General features: G+C 37.9%; 2 protein-coding genes across 2 annotated transcripts; both read right to left on the bottom strand.

The window, feature by feature from the left end:
• Positions 1-1523: 1523 nt before the first annotated feature.
• LOC105935829 (liver-expressed antimicrobial peptide 2) lies at positions 1524-2958 on the bottom strand. The gene is made up of 3 exons (XM_012876411.3): positions 2393-2958; positions 2142-2281; positions 1524-1852 (listed from the first exon to the last, which is right to left on the bottom strand). Exons 1-3 carry the CDS (start codon positions 2456-2458, stop codon positions 1831-1833), a joined length of 228 nt encoding a protein of 75 aa, XP_012731865.2. The 5' UTR covers positions 2459-2958; the 3' UTR covers positions 1524-1830.
• A 2100-nt stretch (positions 2959-5058) lies between these two features.
• scarb2c (scavenger receptor class B, member 2c) lies at positions 5059-20533 on the bottom strand. Its single transcript, XM_012876410.3, has 11 exons — positions 20301-20533; positions 19574-19731; positions 17482-17626; positions 16944-17227; positions 14466-14585; positions 13373-13551; positions 13150-13268; positions 10989-11062; positions 7965-8016; positions 6705-6857; positions 5059-6269 (listed from the first exon to the last, which is right to left on the bottom strand). Exons 1-11 carry the CDS (start codon positions 20421-20423, stop codon positions 6231-6233), a joined length of 1446 nt encoding a protein of 481 aa, XP_012731864.2. The 5' UTR covers positions 20424-20533; the 3' UTR covers positions 5059-6230.

A 20533-nucleotide genomic window follows, 5' to 3' on the forward strand; every position in this document is an offset into this window, starting at 1 on the left:
AATAAAAAAGCAAATATGTGTTTACAGGCAATTGTTTTTGGGATATATTGGATTTTAGAATTAAATATAAAACAAATAGGCTATATAGTGGGGAAAAACAGAAGGAAAGAAAATATTTATTTTTACGGCACCAGAAGAAGCACAGAGGATAGATTTTTTTTTAATGACTCATGGCGCCCTCTGCTGGTAACTGGGCGAAATGGAGTTGGACACACCCCCAGTTAAAATTCAGACGAAGGAGCTGCAGAAAAAGTGAGTATAAACATGCCTCAGCAATATTACCAGTTTGGAGAACACCAGAGCATCTCCAGACTGGTCCTCATCTTCATGTCTGTGATACTTACACTTTCATATTCACCATGGACAGAACCGTGATTTGCATGTGAATTGGACCCAGGCTACTCAAGAACTAAACACTATCAAGAACTCAACTAAAGAAGACCTCTGGAAGAGGTTATTTCAAGCCGTCTGGTTGCTCTTTGCTTCAGTTTTTACAACTTCCTTTACCTGGGTGATTGAGAGTCTACACCAGCATATTTACCATATTTTGGCCTAATATGTCTGTGTTGATTTTAATTTTGGACCCCTGCAGCTATCACACCAGCAATGAGCCAAAGCCTGTTTCCTGCACCTTGTTGAATCAATGATTTTAAGCAGTTCTATAAGAAAACTGGAGTTTAACTCAATGCTAGCAAGGTATACCAAATAATGTGGCTGGTGAGTGTACAAAATGTATCTAAATGTCACCAACACCTCTATAATTGTCTTTTACTTGTGAATATACTGTATCATAGACAAGTCTTGTACAAATGCGGAACTATTTTTCAGTTATTATGGGCAATGAAAAAGCACATCCATCATTCACTTCTTCAGAACAGTTCATGTGCTTCTCAGTAACTCTGGGGATTCTGCTTTATTTTATGGAGTTCATGTTGATTTGATGTAGAACAGCTGAAAAAGACAGCTCAAACAACCTATTTGTTGAGTAAATCCAGCAGAACTCGTTACTTGTGACATTTCTTTAAAAAGTGTGTTTAAATCATAACTTGAGTCATATACATTTCAATGGAGACAGTTTGATTGGACACTTAATGTCAAACCTGTTTTATGTCAATTATTCATTTAATCTGAAGAAGATTCCTAACTTCAGATAATAACTGAGTTTGAGACGAGAACTATCAATAATGAATTGTTAGTTACCACATGTATTATAAATGCACATTTATTTCTTTTAACAGTTTTGTAATATTAAGAATAGTTTGTATCACAAATGGATTATATGATAAAAATGAGATTAAGACAATCATCAGTAAAAAAAACAAAAAAAAAACTGTAAGATAAATTCCTGTCTTAGTTGCCTCAGAAGAAACTACCTTAAAACAAATTTTTTGTTAAATGTTAAAACTTATTGGGACAAATGCATGTTGCTTGTTCTTTTCCATTTTAAAAACTAGTAAGCGCTGCGAGGAGTATTTTAATTTGCTGTAACACTGGAAGGCAAAGAAGATATGGGCGGTACAAGCTCTTGAAAAACATAGTGTATTATCATATGTACAACGTTTACAAAATATACAGATAAATACATCCGAATAACAACATGTGGCAATAAACTCAGGGCTCACAAACTGTGGGTGAACGTTTGTATTTTCTTATCAAACACACATTCAGATTACACAACCGGCCCAGTGAAGAGGCTGACACGTGGAAGACCAGACTCCAGGCGAGCATAAAGGGTCTTAAAAAAAAAACAATCTTTTCCATCAAATTTCACACAGTGGGGGGTCCATTTATTTCACAGTTGTGTTTGTGGGTCTTTTGTCAGACGGAGTGTCAGAAGGAACATATGTTTTTCCTGCAAAGATAAGCAGAAACATAATTGCAGCCGCAGGACTCTGACTTTGATCGCACCACGCAGAACACGCGTGGACACGTCATAAAAACCTTCACGGAGATGCGATCACGCACGCACGTTCAAATGACATGAAGGAATGTTTTCTCTATCAAATGTCACGTTTGTTTTTCACAGAAATGGCTGAAAACGGAATAGATATATGCACCGATTCAATGTTATCAGATTCCAACAGGGCGTTTGAATGAAAATCATTCAAGCCGAACACCCGGATGACAGAATTTCGTTTTACCTGCAGTGTTTTGTGCCACACTCTGAGGGATCTCTGCAGCTAGCTCCCACAGGTTTCAGACTGTTCCAGCGCCACAGCAGCGATCGCTTTGTCCTCTGGATCAGACCGTTCCAGTCGTCCGGAACAGGTAGCGTGTTGACCTGCAAGAGTAAATATTGACCCTTTAGAAGCTGCAGGTTACTTCTTTTTTTTTTTATCCAAAATACAAATGGTTGATTGCTAACTTTATTGTAACAGGGACTTCAACCCACCTGAGTGAGACATATGAGGGATAGAATAACAGAGAGGAGGATGATTTTTTCCTGTAGCGTCCTCATGCTGTTTTGCAGTTGAAGCTCGTGGGAGACGCTCTTACCCGGGCTTGCTGTGCCGTCTCTGGTTCCCTGTATTAAATGCTTCAATTGGGTTGGGGAGGAGTTAAGCTCTAACTACTTCGCTCCATACATCTGTTACCAGAAAGGTGGACGTTTGGCAGAGCTAATTTCCTGAGTCAAAGTCGGTGTCGGAAATCTCTCGTCGCCGAGTGCTTATCAGTTGTGTAATGGCAGCCAAAGTCAAAGTTTATCTCCAGGTTTCCAAAGTACACTTTAGTCGGGTAATGTAGGACAGGTCCACGTCAGAGGTATTAGAACGGGTAACGGCTAAGTGGAATTTATGAGAAATGTTCAGAAAATGGAGAGCCACAGCAGCCATTTCAGGCTAGTTTAGCTTGGCATGGAAAAAGGAAGAATGAGACCCACAGAACGCACAATGTTTCATGTACAAGAATTTTAAAATACCCTTGACGGACCACAGGTGGAATCACAACAACCTCTTCTCCTACGCTGAAGGCCTCACAGAATCTTTTAAATTTCAGCCTTTTTATTGGCTCAAAGTGTTTTGCTCAGTCTTGTATTTATGCTTGACAGTAGCCCACATGTCTAAAATGTTCTCATATGATCTTGTGTTAATGATTTATAAAAGCTTTAAAAAAAAATCTCCATTACTTAGCTTTAAATGCCTTTGTGTTCAACCTTTAATGCGAGGCTGCGTTTTTATTCAATCACAGCATGTTTAAAACTCTTGAGTCCGTGGATATAATTTCGATCTACAATGACAACTTAACATTCTTGCTTCTCTTGTTTATGTCTTAAGAATGTTTCATTAAGAAATTACAGAAAGCATTTGTTTATTGGATGTCTAACTTGCGCCTTCCACAGTCAGCTTCTGATTGGCTGGTTAGGCCCTCATGACTAACCTGGCCAGCCAGATTAAAAACGTGTAGCACGCTACATTCTGCACATTATCAATCTTGAGGCTGTTCCCGTTGAATCAGTTTGGGAAAAGGAGGCAAATTCAGCAGAACTCTACAAGCTAATTGGGCGAAGCAACATCTTGTGCCCGCCTACCAAAGGTTGGTTTTAGCCAATCACGGTATCAAATTAAAACGTGAGCAGCAGCTGCCATGAGAAACCACAACAAGGTAAGCTGGTCAAGGCACTTCTTGCTGGTTTTCTTTCAAAGAAGAAATTGTGGATTCTGACTAAACACATGTGATAGCAGCAGCTACGCGTGCGTCCTCCTGCGCTGTCATGTTTATGTTGGTTCGACTGTGGGCTCAACCATTTTTTCTTTTGTCGAAGCGGTATGTCCCGCCTTAAACCCCAATACTGCAATGTGATTGGCCCGAACCGTTTTTGGTTCGGACACAAACAGTTGAAGCTGAACCGGCACAAGATGGACTCTTGTGTGTTTGTAAATAATGCAAATAACGCGAGACTTCAGCTTGCAGGCAAGGTTACTCATGATGACCTTGTCAAAAGATGAGGAGAGCCGTGTTCTGACAAGGGCAAGGAACAGGAATAGAGCCAGAACCAACAAGAAGTTTTTCTCCAAGTCAGAATGTTCTGTGTATTAAGATTTGGTTGGGATAAATGCTTTTTTTCCCCCTTTAACATTTTGGACCAAGTTCAGCATCCATCAGTATATTTCAGCAGTACCGGATTTTAACCCCCCCCTCCACTGTGAGAGATCCTTCGGCTGGACCAACAGCTGTTTGTGCTGAGATTTCTCTATCAGCTTGGCCAAGAGACGGGAGTGTGGGAACCACACCCCTGGACTGAATCCGTCGGACCTGTGAGCCAACAGCCTGATTCTGGACCACAGAGCAGATAATCTCTTATCTTGGTATATAGCTGCAGTTCTGGTGTGGGAAGCTGAGGGATCAGAGTTGGCTGTGAAAAGTTGAATTTCTCTTTTGTTTTATTTCTGTCTGAACCTTTTTGACACAAATTACTTTCAGGCATTAAAACTTCCAACTCCCTAGACACCAATAACATTAATACAATTTGAATTATTCGGCTTTGATGATCATTTAAATGTCCCTTATTCCTAAGACTTTACCTTTTGAGTTTATTACACAGTTTCAGAATGTAAAAAGCTCCCCAGCTTTGTTTTGTGCTGATTTTTACACAATTACATCAGTTGGATATAGACCTTAGAGTGATTAATAATACAAATTTATTCTTGATAGTGTTTCCAGCGTTTTTTCTTATACTAATTAGTTGAATTGTAACTACTTATAAACGACAACATTTTTCAATGGGAAGCGAAAGAATTAAATCAGTCAGTCAGTTAAATCAGCCTGGGCAATTAATTATTTACATATAGCTCAATTTCGCATATCCACCCAACACTAGCTTTCTTCGTAATGGAAAAATCTATTCTCCTCCATCATTAATACATAATAAAGAGAATTTATTTTGTTACTAATCACAGCCGAATGTGTCACCATGAAAACTGTTAATGTCCATAAGATGTCTGATCAAATCTTTCTCGTTTTCTCTTGAGGCTGATAGCTAGATCAGTCAGTTTCTTACATGATTCACAACAATTCTTCAAACAGTTGTATTTTGTAATGAAAAATACAAAACCAATGTTTAAATCACACAGAGTTTATTGGTCACGACAGATGAGACAAAGTGCAAATCACATATATATGACCTTTTCTGTGAAGTTAATCAGATATTAGACATATAAACAGTCTTTTACAAACACAGCACAAAACATCAACAGGATCTGTCAGTAAATGGTGAATGCTAAAATTTATATGTAAGAAATTGCACAATTATCTTACTCTGTGTAGCGTTGAATAGAATCGACAAATTTTCTTAACAAACAAGCAACTTTAAAAGCCTCGGCCCAGCTGGACAACAGTTATATACTCAAGCAACTTAACATTTTCCAATAGAAAACAAACTTAAAAATAAAACAGTTATGAGACTTTCATAAACCTCTTTGCACCTTTCTTTCATCAATGTCTCCGAGCGTCATAAAAACAACGTCAAGACAAAAAGGGTCGAACTGAGCTGGGAAGAAACAGTTTTTGTTTCTACCGACACATTCACAAATAAAACGCCATCCCTTTAACCTTAAGTAATACTGTTTAGGTCTTATTTCACAAACTTTTCCATTATCAGATTCAACAGGATGCATTGTTTTTAAGCAAATAAATCCCCATTATAGTAACTCTAAAATGCAGGAAACTCCCAGATTCAACCATCAAACTTCCATTGAGACTTTTGAAGTCTTTAAGTCTATAAAAACCATACTTGTCGCATTAAAGCTCAGTGGTCAGTGTAGTTGAATATCCTTTTAGTTAACACAAAACCTTAAAACAGATTTTCTTTTTCCTGAAATGGCATCTCATCGGAGGCAGCTGATTCGAGGACTCGTGAATTTAACACTTTTATGCACACTTTGTCGCATATTTCATACACAAATATGGCAATGTCAGTTAAATTATTTGCACTGAAGAATTACGATGAGGTTCAACACCGCTCATTGCGGCATGGTTTCATTTAAAACCATTATTTAGTGGTATAAAAAACAAAATTAAGAGTTTCAGCAACATCACAGCATGAAGACAACCAACTTAAGTGCTTGTTACAAACACACAACTTTTCCTGAAAGCATTCGATTAAGATTATTACAAAGATGGGATTCTGGCTAGGAGTGGCTACCTAGATATCAGGAGTCGAAATGTTGGAGTCTTTTATCCTAACATTATGCCGCTGACGCCACATTTATCCTCACATGCTCCGCTTAGTGTTAGGATGAGAGCAGGGGCTGACGTTCTGCTACAGTGCTCTGAAAAACAGCATACATTACAGGATTTATGAGCAAACAACTTTAAAAACAAACAAGATTGCTTAGTCAGCTTTTGGTAATTGTCAATCTGTTAAACAAGTATTCTCTATTTGTTTTTTTAAAATTCTGCAAATATGCGTTTCATTATTTTTTATTTATAAGTTACCATACATGACTTCTTGCACCCATCTCCACTAATTCAACTTTAAACTAATTTTTTCTCCATTTCAGTGTAAAAAAATAACCTCAATTTTCACAAATGAAGATAGAAATATATGTACCACATAACATCTCTTACTTTTGAGAAGATCCACTAAAACAAGACAAATTTTTCGAGGTTCGTCATTTATTTGATCGCATACATAAATACTAAGAGCCATTGTATTGGCCCATGCGATGCCACAACTTTATTGCTCGTTTACAGCGCGCACTCACCTCTGGGACGTTCTGTCGACACATCAAGAACATAAAGATTGCTCCCAGGAGGATGCCGACACCGATCAGCATGAAAGGAATGTTCTCCACGACATTCTTTTCAACAACGATCAGCTGCAGCTTCTTGGCCGACGCATCGTCAATAACAACGCTCTGGTGGACAGTTAAAAGAAAACGGAAAACCTTACAATTTCATAATAAAGTAAATACAGTTAAGCTACAGTGTTTTTATAATATACTGTATGTTAAGTCCACACAAAGTAAAACGATAACCTCAATTACAAGCCAAATGTGAAATTGTGTCAGGGTTTATTACGTACAATACCAAAAAAAAATCTGAATATTGGGATTTGTCTTGTTTATTTTATTTCCCATACATGCCCTTACAACTGCCTGACGTGTAAAATGTGTTTTCCTCTATTTACCACAGTTGCCTCTTTAGGCTCCATTAGTCAGTTTATGAGAAAATGATTCGGGTCGAATCCTTTGGGCATGTTTGTGGGTGTGATGCGCTACGAGCTCTTGTTCACCTGACTACTTTGTTGGGTCTCTGTAATCGATGAATTAGCGAGAGAACACGGGCTAACTTCAATATTCATACCTTTCTTACCTCAGAAGATATTACACCTCTAAACAAAAGACCTGTGCAGTCGCTGCAGCAGATGCTTTTCCTCTCCTCTCATGCATGCGCATGACACTGGTGTAATTTCAACTTGTCACCAGAGGGGGCAAACTTGTGCAAAAACTCAGGAACTTGTGCTACGCCCCTTTTTAAAGTTTCAAAAAAAATTCTAAAAACATGTCATGTTTGTTCATCTTGTAAAGAAAAAGAAAACTTTCTAACCAATAAATTACTGTTTTTATGCTAAAGTTTAATATTTTATTTCATCAGTTCATTCTTGTACTAAGTTCACCTGAAGTCCAACTTAAAAGTCAGTTCCTCATTATTGCCTTCAACAAAAGTGAAATCATGGAAGGAAATCTCATTATTATTATTATTATTATTATTATTATTATTATTATTATTATTTTATAAACAAAATGGACCTAACAAATGACTGCAAACACTTCACACTACATTGATGATGAGATTTTTATCATTATTTCTGCTGGTTTAAGAACGACAATCAAGCCAAAAAAAAACAAAAAAACTAGGAGAAAAACTGAAATCCATTAAATCCTAAAATAGAGTTCTAGTCTTTTGAATATTGCCTAAATTAAATTAGATTTTAAGTGAATGGCTGCAAAAGTCTTTTTTACCTCATTGAGATGCACCACAGGGAACACAACGGTCCGCACATTTCCTGTTTCACTGAAAGAAAAGCAAAAGCAACCACAATGGGCTTTTTTCATTCAACTGCAATAGTCCAGGGATCATGCTGTTTACATATTTTCCATCACAAGGCTTTTTAAGGTCATTGACAATGACAGTGATGTCCATGTCCAAAGTGGACATGGAGTTCAAAAGGTGAATAAAAAATTAAAATGAACAGTTGTAAAAAGTCAACCATATGGTAAATGTTGTCATAGAATGACATTTCATGTAGTCAAATAATGGGCAAGGTCATTTTTTGCTAAAAGTATTTTTGTTGCATAAATAAACGTAATAACTTTGAAAGTATTGTGGGAGAGTAAAGTATTTGAAATACTTGATTTAAAAGGACTGGCTTGTTTGCAAAGCTATATTAAAACATCCTAAAAAGAGCAACTGCATCAAAATAAAGAAATAAAATGTATAACTGTCCAAATGTATAAAATCTGGACTGTACAACACTTCTTAACAGAGCCCCCTTAATTACTCCTTTCAATTTAATATACAACAGATTTGTTACTATTACCCAAGATTAACAGTAAATAAGAAGATTCACAGTAGGTCCACATTATTTTTGACCCACAAGATAATTCCAGACGTCTAATAGAGCTGGTAGAGGGCACAGCTAATATTACAAATAATAATAATAAAATTCTCTTCTAGTGTGTTTGCATTTCCTCCAAAACCCTTTGTTGGCATGCGCTGACAAACTCATGCTCAAGTCACAGGACGGGCTGCAAGGAAATTTACTTTATTAGAATTTATTTATGATGACAAAATTTTGCAGTGTATAAATAAGGTTAACCTTGGCTGAGGTACAGTGGAACACTTTCTATTTAAATTGTCGGGGAACGTTTATATCAGACAAAATGATGAAGCTATGAAAGAGGAGTTGAGCGGAAGATGGATATAAAAGATGTGAAAAGGTTGTCACTTTTCCAAAAATCAACAGGCTTGGCTGTTGGACTAAAAACGTGTCCTTGGTTTACCCCTCCCCTTACCCAAAGTAAGCCAGGGCAGTGACCTAAAGTGGTAAAAGGTTGTTTTCAGGATAGATTTTTGTTTGACTATGTGTGAATCGGTCAAGTTGCCTTTTAACTCCTAAACTAATTTAAAAGGCTCGCTCCCTGCAGGGAATAGACTTCAAAATACTTCTGCCAGTTTATAAATCACCGAACATCTCAGCGACAAAATACATTAAAAGACCTGTTCTTGCTGCATCAACCTTCCAGACCCTCAGATCTTCTGGTTCTGGTCTACTCTGCATACCCAGAACCAGAACCAAACATGGAGAAGCAGCATTTAGCTTCTATGCTCCACAAATTTGGAACAAACTTCCAGACAATTGCAAATCAGCTGAAACACTGAGTTCCTTTAAATCAAGACTGAAAACCCACCTGAGCTTTAAGCAACTTAGAGTTGCTTAGACCCCATATTAACAGGACCTCTAACCAACACATTTGATGTTTATTGATGTTTTCAGTTGATACAATTTAATGTTTGTTACTGCTCTCTCAACCGGTAGCTATGTTTACATGCACAAAATTTCACGATCGGATTTAAATGTATTTAGATTAAATAATCGGATTGTATAGTTTATATGGGCACACAAGCAATTAACCCAATCATAATGTGTGTGTATATGCACCTGGCTTTATTCAGAATATAACCCCATTGACATGCGCAGTTATCAAATTCCCCTAAGAAAAAAAACACAGAAGAAGAAGTACTTCCGTCTTTGCTCAACAACAAAAAATAGTAAACAAAGCAGTATTATACGAGTTTGTTTGTCTTTCGAGCGCCTAGGCTGGACTTGCACGATCTTCTAATTACGGTTGAAACGTTACTGAGTAAGCAACAAATTTGAGCTCTTATTTTTCGAACAGAAAGGTTGTATCGGGAGCTCCGACAGTTTCGACGTATTTCCGCCACATTCAGAATAACTTGAGCCTGACAAGCGGTTATATACATGTTGATCGGATTATCAATCAGCATAAACCCCCCCCTCTCATTCGGAATACAATTTCACTCAGATTGAGCTTAATTTCATCACAATATTCTGATAGGCTTGTTTACATGACGCTTTTTTATTCCAATCAGCCCTTTATTCTGATTACTTCTGTCCATGCAAACGTAGTTAGAGACTGTTTCGATGTGTTTATGATGTTTTTATCTTTTCATGATCTAAGGCACTTTGAACTGCCATGCTGCTGAAACGTGCTATACAGATAAACTTAACTTGACTGCAGCACTGCGCAAAAATTATTCCCTCCCCCAAGTATTTCTTTTGCTTTGCTACAAATTAATAAAGTCTGAGACAAACGTTTGCTTTGGTAAACACAACAACCATGTATGTGTACGCGACTCCACAAAAACTAGAGTTAATTGAGATACAAACAAGACATAAAGAAAGAAAAAAAAGCTGTAAAGCTTTCCACTGCATATGCACACACACATGATTTATCAGTTTCTGCTTAAGATTTCTTAAAGTTATTTTCTTGTCTTAATTTGAATTAAAGGGATATTTTATATCGTCTCTGAATAAAATCAAAGTAGAACTTTAACATTTCTTGTCAGGATGCAACAAAATGCAAAACACCAAGATGGGTTAATGGATTTGCAGATCGGCCTGCATATTTAAATGTAGTATTTGCATACTGGAGCAGAACGGGTGGAGAGAGAGAAGAAAAAAAGGAACGTTCTGAAATGATTTCACTGCTCCTTCCATCAGATGTCGTATGAACACATAAACAAGTGAGAAAGGTCTGTGCAAAAGTCCACTTATAATGATGATGGTGGCAAAACTGCGTTTTATCTTACTGGCAAGCAGCCCCTCCCAGCTATGAATAATCATTCAGACGTGATGCTTTTATCTGAAGCCAATATGGTGACAGCGAGGTTTCTGGAGTACGATGTCCTGCTTCGGCATACGGTGAGTAATAAGTGACAGCGGGAGGAAGTGAGCGAGTTACCTGAAGTCTGGAACTTTCTTCACATAGACGTTGATCTGGAGACGTTTGGCCGCTTGCAGGATGAAGCCGGTCAGCTGCAAAAACAGAGCCAGACGTCAGACCTACGTCTGATCTTAATGCTCATCGACGCAGCTGTATAGTTACATGAAAATTCTATATTTTTCCAGACTGAAATTCCCAGAGCTCTCAGTCTTTTTTTAAAGCTCATATTTTAAGAATGAATACAAAAGTACACTACAAATTTATGCTGGGTATGTCAAAAATTGTTAGGCTTTAAATGGGAACCAGAGAACAGAACAGACGCTGCAAAAGCTGGACGAATCATCAACAGATGGATAAAGGAACAGATGGCTGGAGCAGAGATGGATAATGGATCCAACTTACAGGCAATGTGACAAGAAATAACATCTAGAAAGACAAATAACTTCCACAGAGTTTTCTTTTTCCAAGCCAATCCAGAACTGGAAAATGGAAATTCTATACTATGCCAGATTTTTCCCCGATTAAGTAGGAACCCCTCAAGTGTAATCTTTGAACATTTACATGTTTATTCCTTTAAATATTATTACTTAAAATTAGTATTATTCTAACAATAATTGGTATACTATTTATACCAATGCTCTCCATTAAAACGAGAAAGATGTTCCAGAGCTTTCTTGCCTTATATTATGAAAGCTGGTAGGCAAGCAAGAAAAATAAGGATCTGAACCATCAGTCTTAATATTACACAAAAGGACATTTTATAAATTAAAAAAACACTTTATAGGTGTTTTATTACATTCTTATACACCTTGGTTTATAGCAAAGCTAAAAGTAGGACTACAGTGTGTTGCATTGTATTACAATTACTCACGATACACAAATACCCGCAACCAACTAGAGTACAAGAGATTAACAAAGCGAAGGCAGTGAAGGGCTCAATGTGTAGTATATGAGACTCAAACCAGCAACCTTCTGATTGAATGATGACTACCATACATCTTAAGCTGTGACGGCCCCAACACTGCCTTTTCCTATATTAAAAAAAAACAACTTCACAGCTCTGAAGGTGGGTGTTTAGAGGACCTTAGTCCGCCTGAGTCATGTTTTGTAGAACCATGACAAAGACTTCAAAGGAGAACGGGAAGGAGGTCAAACAGAGGGTAAACAGTAACTTATTTACGGGGTTCAAACAAGTAATTCACACTATAAAAGCTTACATCACAGTTAGGGTAAAGGTTTGCTCTATGCCTGCGCATGACAATGCATCCTTCGTTTTTACAGATGCGAAAGCTTGACATCAGTGCAGAAATACTGTAAGAAAACAAAAGCATCGCAGCCCTCTGAGAGCTGAAAGCAAAAAGCCGCGTGGATTAAACGCAAGCTACCAAAGACAGAAGGGCCTAAATTAAATCGAACGGTTGCAAAATAGCTTGATTGTGTAACCAGGCAGAAGTGCACATTTTTACAAAGGTTACGCTTCTATTTTTAGAAGTCTAAGCTTCTATTTTAAGGAGCATTGGGCAATGTCCCTTAACAGTGCTGCAACTAAATCTGCTGCCTATAGAACTTTGCCTTTGTGTGGGTTAGTCATTTGTAACTTGTGAGTGAAATGTAATGTTTTGTAACATAGTTAGCTTTTATGCAACGAAAGAAACAATTAATCAAGCAAAATACGGACAGAAGGATGGTGAAAAAAAAACAACAAAATCCACTAAGATGTTTCAAGTTTGAATACTTTAGCAAGGCACTATATACCTGCAGTGTTTTCCTGCCTCCTTCAAATGCAAGACTTGCTAAATCTGTACATTCATGAGCTTACTGGTTCAAACTGTTGTTCTAAAACTGCTTTTCTAGCTGTTCCTAAGCATCAAAATATGTCTCCCAAAACCAACCAGGTTATTACAGTATGAAAAGCTGATATCAGCTGTCAGAGCTTATCTTTGGTAACAGTTCCGTACCAGGCGAATCCTACTTCAATTTTCCACCACTGCTCCCAGGCTTATCGCAGACAAGCCGCTGCAAAACTGAGACATTTCACCATCTAGTGGTATCGTTTTGTACTGCGCAAATAATAATAATAAAAAAAGTGAATTTAATATGAAAACAAGAAATGTGTGACATCAGAAAGTAAAGAAAGGCGGCATGTCACGTGTGCAATGAGATAAATGTAAAATCGTACCGGATTGATGTCGATGGCCGTCTGATGATCGTCCTTCTTGGGCCTCATGCCAAACACGTCCTGCACAAATTTTTCATCAGCCTGGTAGAAGTGCGGCGAGGACATGATGATGGGAGCTCCTAAACGCCACCGAAACAAGATTAGGGAAAGCAGATCATGATCAACCACAATTGAATCAAGAGCCAAGACCGCATGTCATCCGTGGCAGAATTACATTACCCACCTTGTTTGCAGGCGCTGACATTGAGCAGGCCCGAGCCGAGGCAGTTACCGGCCGGCACGCAGAAGCCTGCGTTGGCCGGGTTCAGGGTCAGGTTGGCGAAAACCTCAAAGGGGGGAGAGAAGCGGTAGCCGGGGATCCCCTTCACGGCCACGTCGTCGGTGTAAACTGCATACAAAGACCTTGAAAACAAAAAAAGTTGCATGCCGGGTAGTCTTTGGAGGCAGAGCTAATCATATAAGGCTGAACATGTTGCACAGGGGAACGGACTGCAGTTATTCTGCACATTTGGGCTTTCGGTAAATCAGCTTATGGCAGGTTTTACAGGAAGTGATCAAAGGTTCGTATGCATCGTGGCACTGATTCTTTGAATAAACACGCTCAGCAAGTCGTCGGCCTGTACGCTGCACTTCCTCATGCTGATGCGTTTACTGTAAAATACGGTTAACGTTATCAGTTTCACACTGCAAAAACAGAACTAAAGAAAGTAAAATTTTCGTGAAATGAGTGTATTTGTCCTTGATTAGAGCAGGTAAATAAGACTATTTGCCAATGGAATAAGATTTTTTCCACCTAAAATAAGAACAATTCATCTCCATCATCTTATTTCAAGTGCAAGATGTCTAATTATCTTATTTTAGGGGTAAAGATACTCACTCCATTGGCAGAAAATCTTATTTACTGGCTAACAAATAGACTAACTTTTAGAACATTTTACTTACTAGATCCGTTTTTGCAGTGCATGCAGGAATGATCTTCACAGTGATCTAAACTCAATAACTAACTCAAGCTAAAGTGGTATTCTTAATCCAATCCCTTACACCGGGATAACGCTGCGGATAAGGCTTAGGCTGACTAAAGAGGGGAACATTGCAACGTTAGCCAACGGCGGGGTCAGAGGTTAAAACCAGATATGCTGCAACACCAGAAAGAGTCATACAGGAGAGCAGAGGTTCATTTTATGCGGAAATATAAACGCGGGGAAAAAAGATGCTTAATTATGTGCCGTCACACTAAAATGACTGTGTCTTCACAAAGAAAAGTAAATAAAGTTTTATACTTCAAGATTCAGACTTGACCTGTGGCAGCAGCTCACCTGCACAGGTCAGAGGAGAACATGTAGAGCACTTCATTCTTGCTGATGACTGGATGGAAAGAGGCTCCGTTGGTGCCATTGATGCTGTTGCACTCGTCAGACGTCCACCAGTCCAAAGAGCTGCATGCATGAACCAAACATTTATTAGTATGGTTTTTAGTTGTAATACTTTGTCATCTTGGTGGTTAAAACAAGACGATCTGTTCTTTGCAACGACTAAATGGGTTAAGGCGGATGAAAAAGGATCTGCGATTACATGCAGCTCTGCTAAACGCAGCCAAATCATTTTTTATTTATTTTTTTATTGCAGCAGCAACTTTGAATCAACTTAAAAGTTTATTGATTTCATTCAGTGGGAAGAAACAAGTCCCAACTTGAGAAAACATAATGCAATAATTGATCGTACCTCAAGCAATTCAAATAGAATAAACGTAACAAAAATGTATTCATCACTTTTTAAAGTTGATCAAAGTGTCTACAAACATTTAACAAGTAATATTTAATAAGTAATCCATGACTTCTAAGTCCTCTAGGCTGTAAATGATGCGATGTCCCCATTTGTCTTAGCAGATCCTCATAACAGGAAAGAAAAGAATTTGCTATTCAAGATAGGCAGATGGGTGTTAATCTTCTATAGCCAGGGAATGGCTCTAAATAAATAGCTACTCGCCTAAACTTGGCCATTTCTACTGTCAGAACGACAACTACACCTATTAAAACAACTGGGAAGGCTTGAAGCAAATACGGAAAACGACTAAAGTAGTTTTTTTGCCACCACACAATAAACGGAATAGTAAAGGAAGTCCAAAAATATATGTCATCATTTTGATATGCTCCTTTTGGAAAAGCTTGATATACCATGAATGATGTACACTGAATTTACAGGCATTCAGTGTCCTGCTAGGTTGGGACTCAATACATTACCTTTCCATGACATCGGTGTCTCGTTTTATTCATTTTTCTCACTTTAAGGGACCAACTGACCATCTGAAAATTAGATTTTAGTTTTCTAAAAGTGCAATTAATTATTATCTCAATTAATGATTTAACGATATGTAAGGAAAATGTGAAAGGTGTGGCGTGCCTGTGACAGACTGGTTATTCTGGTCATTAAATTGTGTGCACTAAACTATACGCATGTTTAATGTGTCGGAAGGCGATGTGGGAGTGTCATTTGTCTTTATGACATATCTTTTAATATCTCTGACATAGAAAGGCTCACAGCAATAATAAGATGTTCCAAAGAGCTGCACGAGGACCATTTGCAAATATAGAGTCGACACAGGTGGGGAACTAATTATTTATGAATAATTATGGAATAAATATTACCAACAAATTGAAATCTTCTCACAATCTTCTTTAGATACAACATAAAAATATTGATCTAAAAATAAATAAATAAAAAACATGTTTTTTGCGTTCTCTTTATTTTCAGAAAAAAAATTGCTCCACATCTATTCAGTGACTTTTACTCAAAAGCAGAGTTTGTTGCATGGATCTAAAACTGCTTTTAATTATATATATTGGGTAATTGATCTACCCAAATCTGGTTCTCTCAAGTTTTTTCTATTCTTTTTAATTGAGAGTACTTTTAACTTAAAGACTTTGGCCTATGTGAGAAGGTTAGATGAATGTGGAAAAGCAACCTAAGCCATTGTGAAATGTTAAGTAAAGTAGTGTGTCTCCTTCTCTTCCAAAGGTCCCAGGAGGCTTGGTAAGAGTTCATGGTACCGTTAACTCCTTAACATACCAGAACATTTTAAGTAAAATCATTTCAGATTTCAGTAGAATAAGCTAACCAAAAAAAAAAAAAACAGCCATATCAATACCAGACACAAACTCAACCTTCCTCTATGGCTCTTTCAGTCACCAGACCAAAATCCCACAGAAAAAAAAGTTTAAACATTGGACTGAGTTGTACTCTGTAAAACCCAGAGAGGTTTTGCAAAGCTCCCTCCCTCCCTCCCTCTCTGCAAGCTCCAATCTTGTGCAATATTATAGGAGAAGACAAATATAAAAAGGGTGCTGGCAAAAAGCGGTACACAAAGTATTAGCATGAATTATTCCATACACAAACGCATGTAATTTTTTAAATAATAATACATATTTTTCCTAACTAAATGAATATACTCAAATTTAAGGTTGAATTTTTTCAGTTTTACATCATACTACTATAATAAAAAAGCATAAATATTTTGACATGGATGGCTACGACGATAACCTCAAGCTGTGACCCACTGTTCTTTACTGCTGTGGTATTTAACCCACTCATATGACCCGTTTCATTTAATACAGTCAACAGCCAAAAGATTAGTGACGGATTAACTGCGGCGACAATGGAGAAGAAAATAACAGGAAATGCCCCGAATATTACAAATACTGATTCAACCACTTATATAAACCCCAGTAGATTGATTGGTTTACCGAGAGCTGAGTAACTCTGTAACTAAATAATAATAATAAAAAAAGGGCATCTACCTTTTCCCGTTCCACGTGTCCACTCTAGCAAAGTCCTTGTAGTTCTGCTGGCCAGTGAAGAACATATATTCTCCGTCGTTCGAAGCATTGCTTTTATAGAAGAGTCCAAACACGTCGTCCAGCTCAGGCTGTAAGACTTTGAGGGCCTTGAGCAGGCCGTCCTCATATCCCCACAGCAGCTCTCCCACGGTGTGGGTGCTGAACAGGCCGATGCCAGCCGACCGCATGTAGGCAGAGATCAAATTGGCTAAAACTGCATTATCCTTAAATCTTTCCATTACAGTCTATCGGTGGGGGAAAAAAAAAAGCAGGAAACCAACAATCAAAAAATGGTGAAAACGTATCTTTCTGATTGGGTGTAAAATGGCCATAAAACTTCACTTCAATCAGTGGAGAAAATAACTAACCTATTTATTTATTTTTACAAAAACACATTCGTTAGAATATAAAACTTCTATTTTCATGGAACCCAATTACGGGACATGCAAAATATCCTTAGTGTCCTGACTGAATAAAAGAGAGGATTGGTTGCGCTCACCATGGCAGGGATGTTGATTGTCCTGATCAGGTCACTTTCAGGACCTCGGGACATGTCGCGCTGGAAAATGTACGTTTTACGATTGACCGCTGAAACTCTTGTGCCGTTCTCCTGGAAGACCACCTCCTCCATGGGCCGGTATTCTCTGGTATGGAAAATTAGACAATCGCATTGAGTTAACAGCTTAGATTGTTTTTTTTTTTTAAACAAAGACTTTTTTTTATGTTTACTTTTCGAACTGCAGTCTGAGGCAGATTATTAATGTTAGCTGATTTAATGGCACGACTTTATCATACCAAAATCCAAATAATCGTTTTTTTTTTCATCCTTTTTAATTCACAAAAAGAAATTAAAGAAATTATTTTAAAAACTTGCTTGAGTCTGAGAGCGGACCAGAATTCAAGATGGCGGCACTGCCATTGCAAACGATGAAAATGTAACAAGATGTTTGCTGCTAGCGGTATTACACAATGAGCTAACAGGCTTCACTTCATTGTTTAAATAAAAAAAATAAAAAAATAAAATAACATATTAGTAAATTAAAGTATTATGGTAAAAACTGTTTCCCCATTATGGTATTTTGACAATAGATTTTCCTAAACATATACTCAGCATTACATGCTATTCTCTTCATGGAAGTCCAATTAGTGCTTTGGCAAAATAAAATCCTGATTTTCCAAAAATTAAATCTTAACAAATTGTAAATTCAAATTAATCGAATAAAATTGATTTATTCCCTTGCCCTACTACATTCTGAACATAGAGCGTGGCTACAGTACATAGCAAAGGTGTACATATTATTAGTGCTTGTACAAATTTCTTCCGGTGATTTTGTGAATTAGCACAAACTGGTGAAAAATGTGGGCAGAGTGGAAGGAAAAACTATGAAAGATCAGGCATCTGTATTCTACAACAGAGCATTAGAGCCGCTATGAACGAAAGAAAAATAAATTCTGCCAAAAAACTCAGAAATTTTGAGACCGTTTTCACATATTTTCAAGAAAAAAAAAAACTTGGACTCTGATGTCAAAATAAATTCAACATTTAAACTAATGTTTTATATAATTTCTGCCATTGTAAAGTCAGAAATTTGCAAGAATAAAAATATTTCTATTTATATATTTATATATTTCTATTTATATATTTATATATTTCTATCTAATAATATTTATATCAAACTGGATATTTCTGACAAAACAAGCCAGAAGTCCTCCAAGATTTAAGAGGCAAAGTTATCAGATGGATATTTCCCAGAGAGTAAGCGGTACACGAGGGCGACTTGCCATGAACACCTCGGACAGGATCCGCCTGAGATTGTGAGGAAGAAGCTTTGTTTGTTTTTTTTTAGCTAGCCAAGCGAGCTGCTCATCTACCAGAAAAAATAGGAGCACAGACGACTCGTAAGCCCAAGCATTAGTTATTACAGCATAATACCACCTACTTGATGCTGCCATGTTGAAGCTGTAGACATTTTTTTTCTTGAAAATCTCCGACTCTTTTGGGTGAAATTTACTCTTCTTTTTTTCTGTCATCTACAATCTCTCTAAGACGTTGTAGTATTCAGCTCCCCTGTGTCAATACTTTGTGGAACCACCTTTCACTGCCACCATAGTGTTTTTTCGGTACGTCTCTACGTTGATACGAAACCCAGACAGAAAGCAAACGCAACTATGAATGGAATGGAACTAACCAACGTCGTTTCACGTCTATGAATTTTGACTCGACGATTGCGAGATATTAATTAAAACTCGAGGAAGTCAAACAAAATACCAAACACTGCTGGCAGCTTGCTTTCACTTTGTTGTGGTTTCCTTTGTTTGCGTGCACCTCTTCGCTTTTGCCCTCGTCTTCAGGCGAGGTATATGTATGTTTCTATCGGATGGATTTCCCCTTTTCCTGTGTTGCAACTCAACGACACCTTTGTGAAATCATTGTTCCTTTTTTTTTATTTTGACCAAGTAAATGGCACTCATCTACCCTTTACAGTATGTTTCAGGCGTTTGCGCATAATATTTGTGCCCTACTTCTTCAATTTCATACGTTTGCCGTGTTAGAAACAATAGAATACGCTTTTCTGACACCGATCTCTCACCTATAGGTGTAAGGCCCGTACTCCACTACCGCCGGCCTCTCCCCGTCCAGCACCTCCCCCGGGTTAGTCAGGTTGAAGAAGTAAAACTGCATGTAGATGGGAGCGGGAGGATCCGCCCAAGCCTCAAATGCCTCTGTTCCATTTTTCAGGACAACCTCCTGTGGAGAAAGTGCAGCTTGGGTTAAAATCGGCTGATTCATCTGCACATGATGCTCTGTCTCACGTCACGTGACAAGGAAACAGCGAAATGGACCTTTTCATTATGATGGGGAGGATTGAAGAGGAGAGGGAGGAAAAACAACAGGGCGTGAAATACTGAAAGCAGTTCAGCTGCAGGGAAAGAAAGCTGCGATTATCCAAGTGAGCTGGCAACGTTATATATATATATATATATATATATATATATATATATATTTTTTTTTTTTTTTTACATAGTCAACATCGGGACGGGCAGCTTTAACAGACATAAAAAGGTGTAAATCCAGATTAATGAAACTGAATATATGCCTGTAGAATTAGCTGCAGCCACCGTGAGCTTTAGAAAAAAAGATTCAAGTACATAAATAAGCTAAAATAAAATTTTAAAAACTACTTTGTAACAGTTGTGTTCACGAACCTCAAATGTAAGCTGAAAACCACCTGCTTTTTTTTATCCATAAAGACGTGCGTGAGCTAAAGTTAGCATGCTGACGTAAACATAAACATTAGCCTGTTTTTAAGCGCTTACCGTTTTAACCCTGGACTGTAGAAAACCTGGAAAGACGTTGGATAAAGCTAAAGAAATGCCGATGATCAGCGTGAGCAGAGACGACGCCCCGACGCAGTAGACGCACCACGGCTTCAGCGGCATGCTGAGGCGGCGGCGGACGCGGATTTATCGGGGGGAAAGCCAGGGACGGAGCTGCTTTTGTTTTGGTTCGCTGGAAGCTCCCGTCCCAGGAGGAACTTGCTCGGTGGAGC

This window comes from Fundulus heteroclitus, unplaced genomic scaffold (assembly GCF_011125445.2).
Source record: "Fundulus heteroclitus isolate FHET01 unplaced genomic scaffold, MU-UCD_Fhet_4.1 scaffold_70, whole genome shotgun sequence".
Classification (NCBI taxonomy): domain Eukaryota; kingdom Metazoa; phylum Chordata; class Actinopteri; order Cyprinodontiformes; family Fundulidae; genus Fundulus; species Fundulus heteroclitus.

Coding starts and splice junctions, on each gene's coding strand:
- LOC105935829 (XM_012876411.3), bottom strand. CDS start 2,458: ATGAGGACGCTACAGGAAAAAATCATCCTCCTCTCTGTTATTCTATCC. Junction 2,282..2,392: donor CCCTCATATGTCTCACTCAG/GTGGGTTGAAGT, acceptor TTACTCTTGCAG/GTCAACACGCTACCTGTTCC. Junction 1,853..2,141: donor TGTGGCACAAAACACTGCAG/GTAAAACGAAAT, acceptor TTATCTTTGCAG/GAAAAACATATGTTCCTTCT.
- scarb2c (XM_012876410.3), bottom strand. CDS start 20,423: ATGCCGCTGAAGCCGTGGTGCGTCTACTGCGTCGGGGCGTCGTCTCTG. Junction 17,627..19,573: donor TACGGGCCTTACACCTATAG/GTGAGAGATCGG, acceptor TTTCCATACCAG/AGAATACCGGCCCATGGAGG. Junction 6,858..7,964: donor CTGTGGTGCATCTCAATGAG/GTAAAAAAGACT, acceptor ACTGTCCACCAG/AGCGTTGTTATTGACGATGC.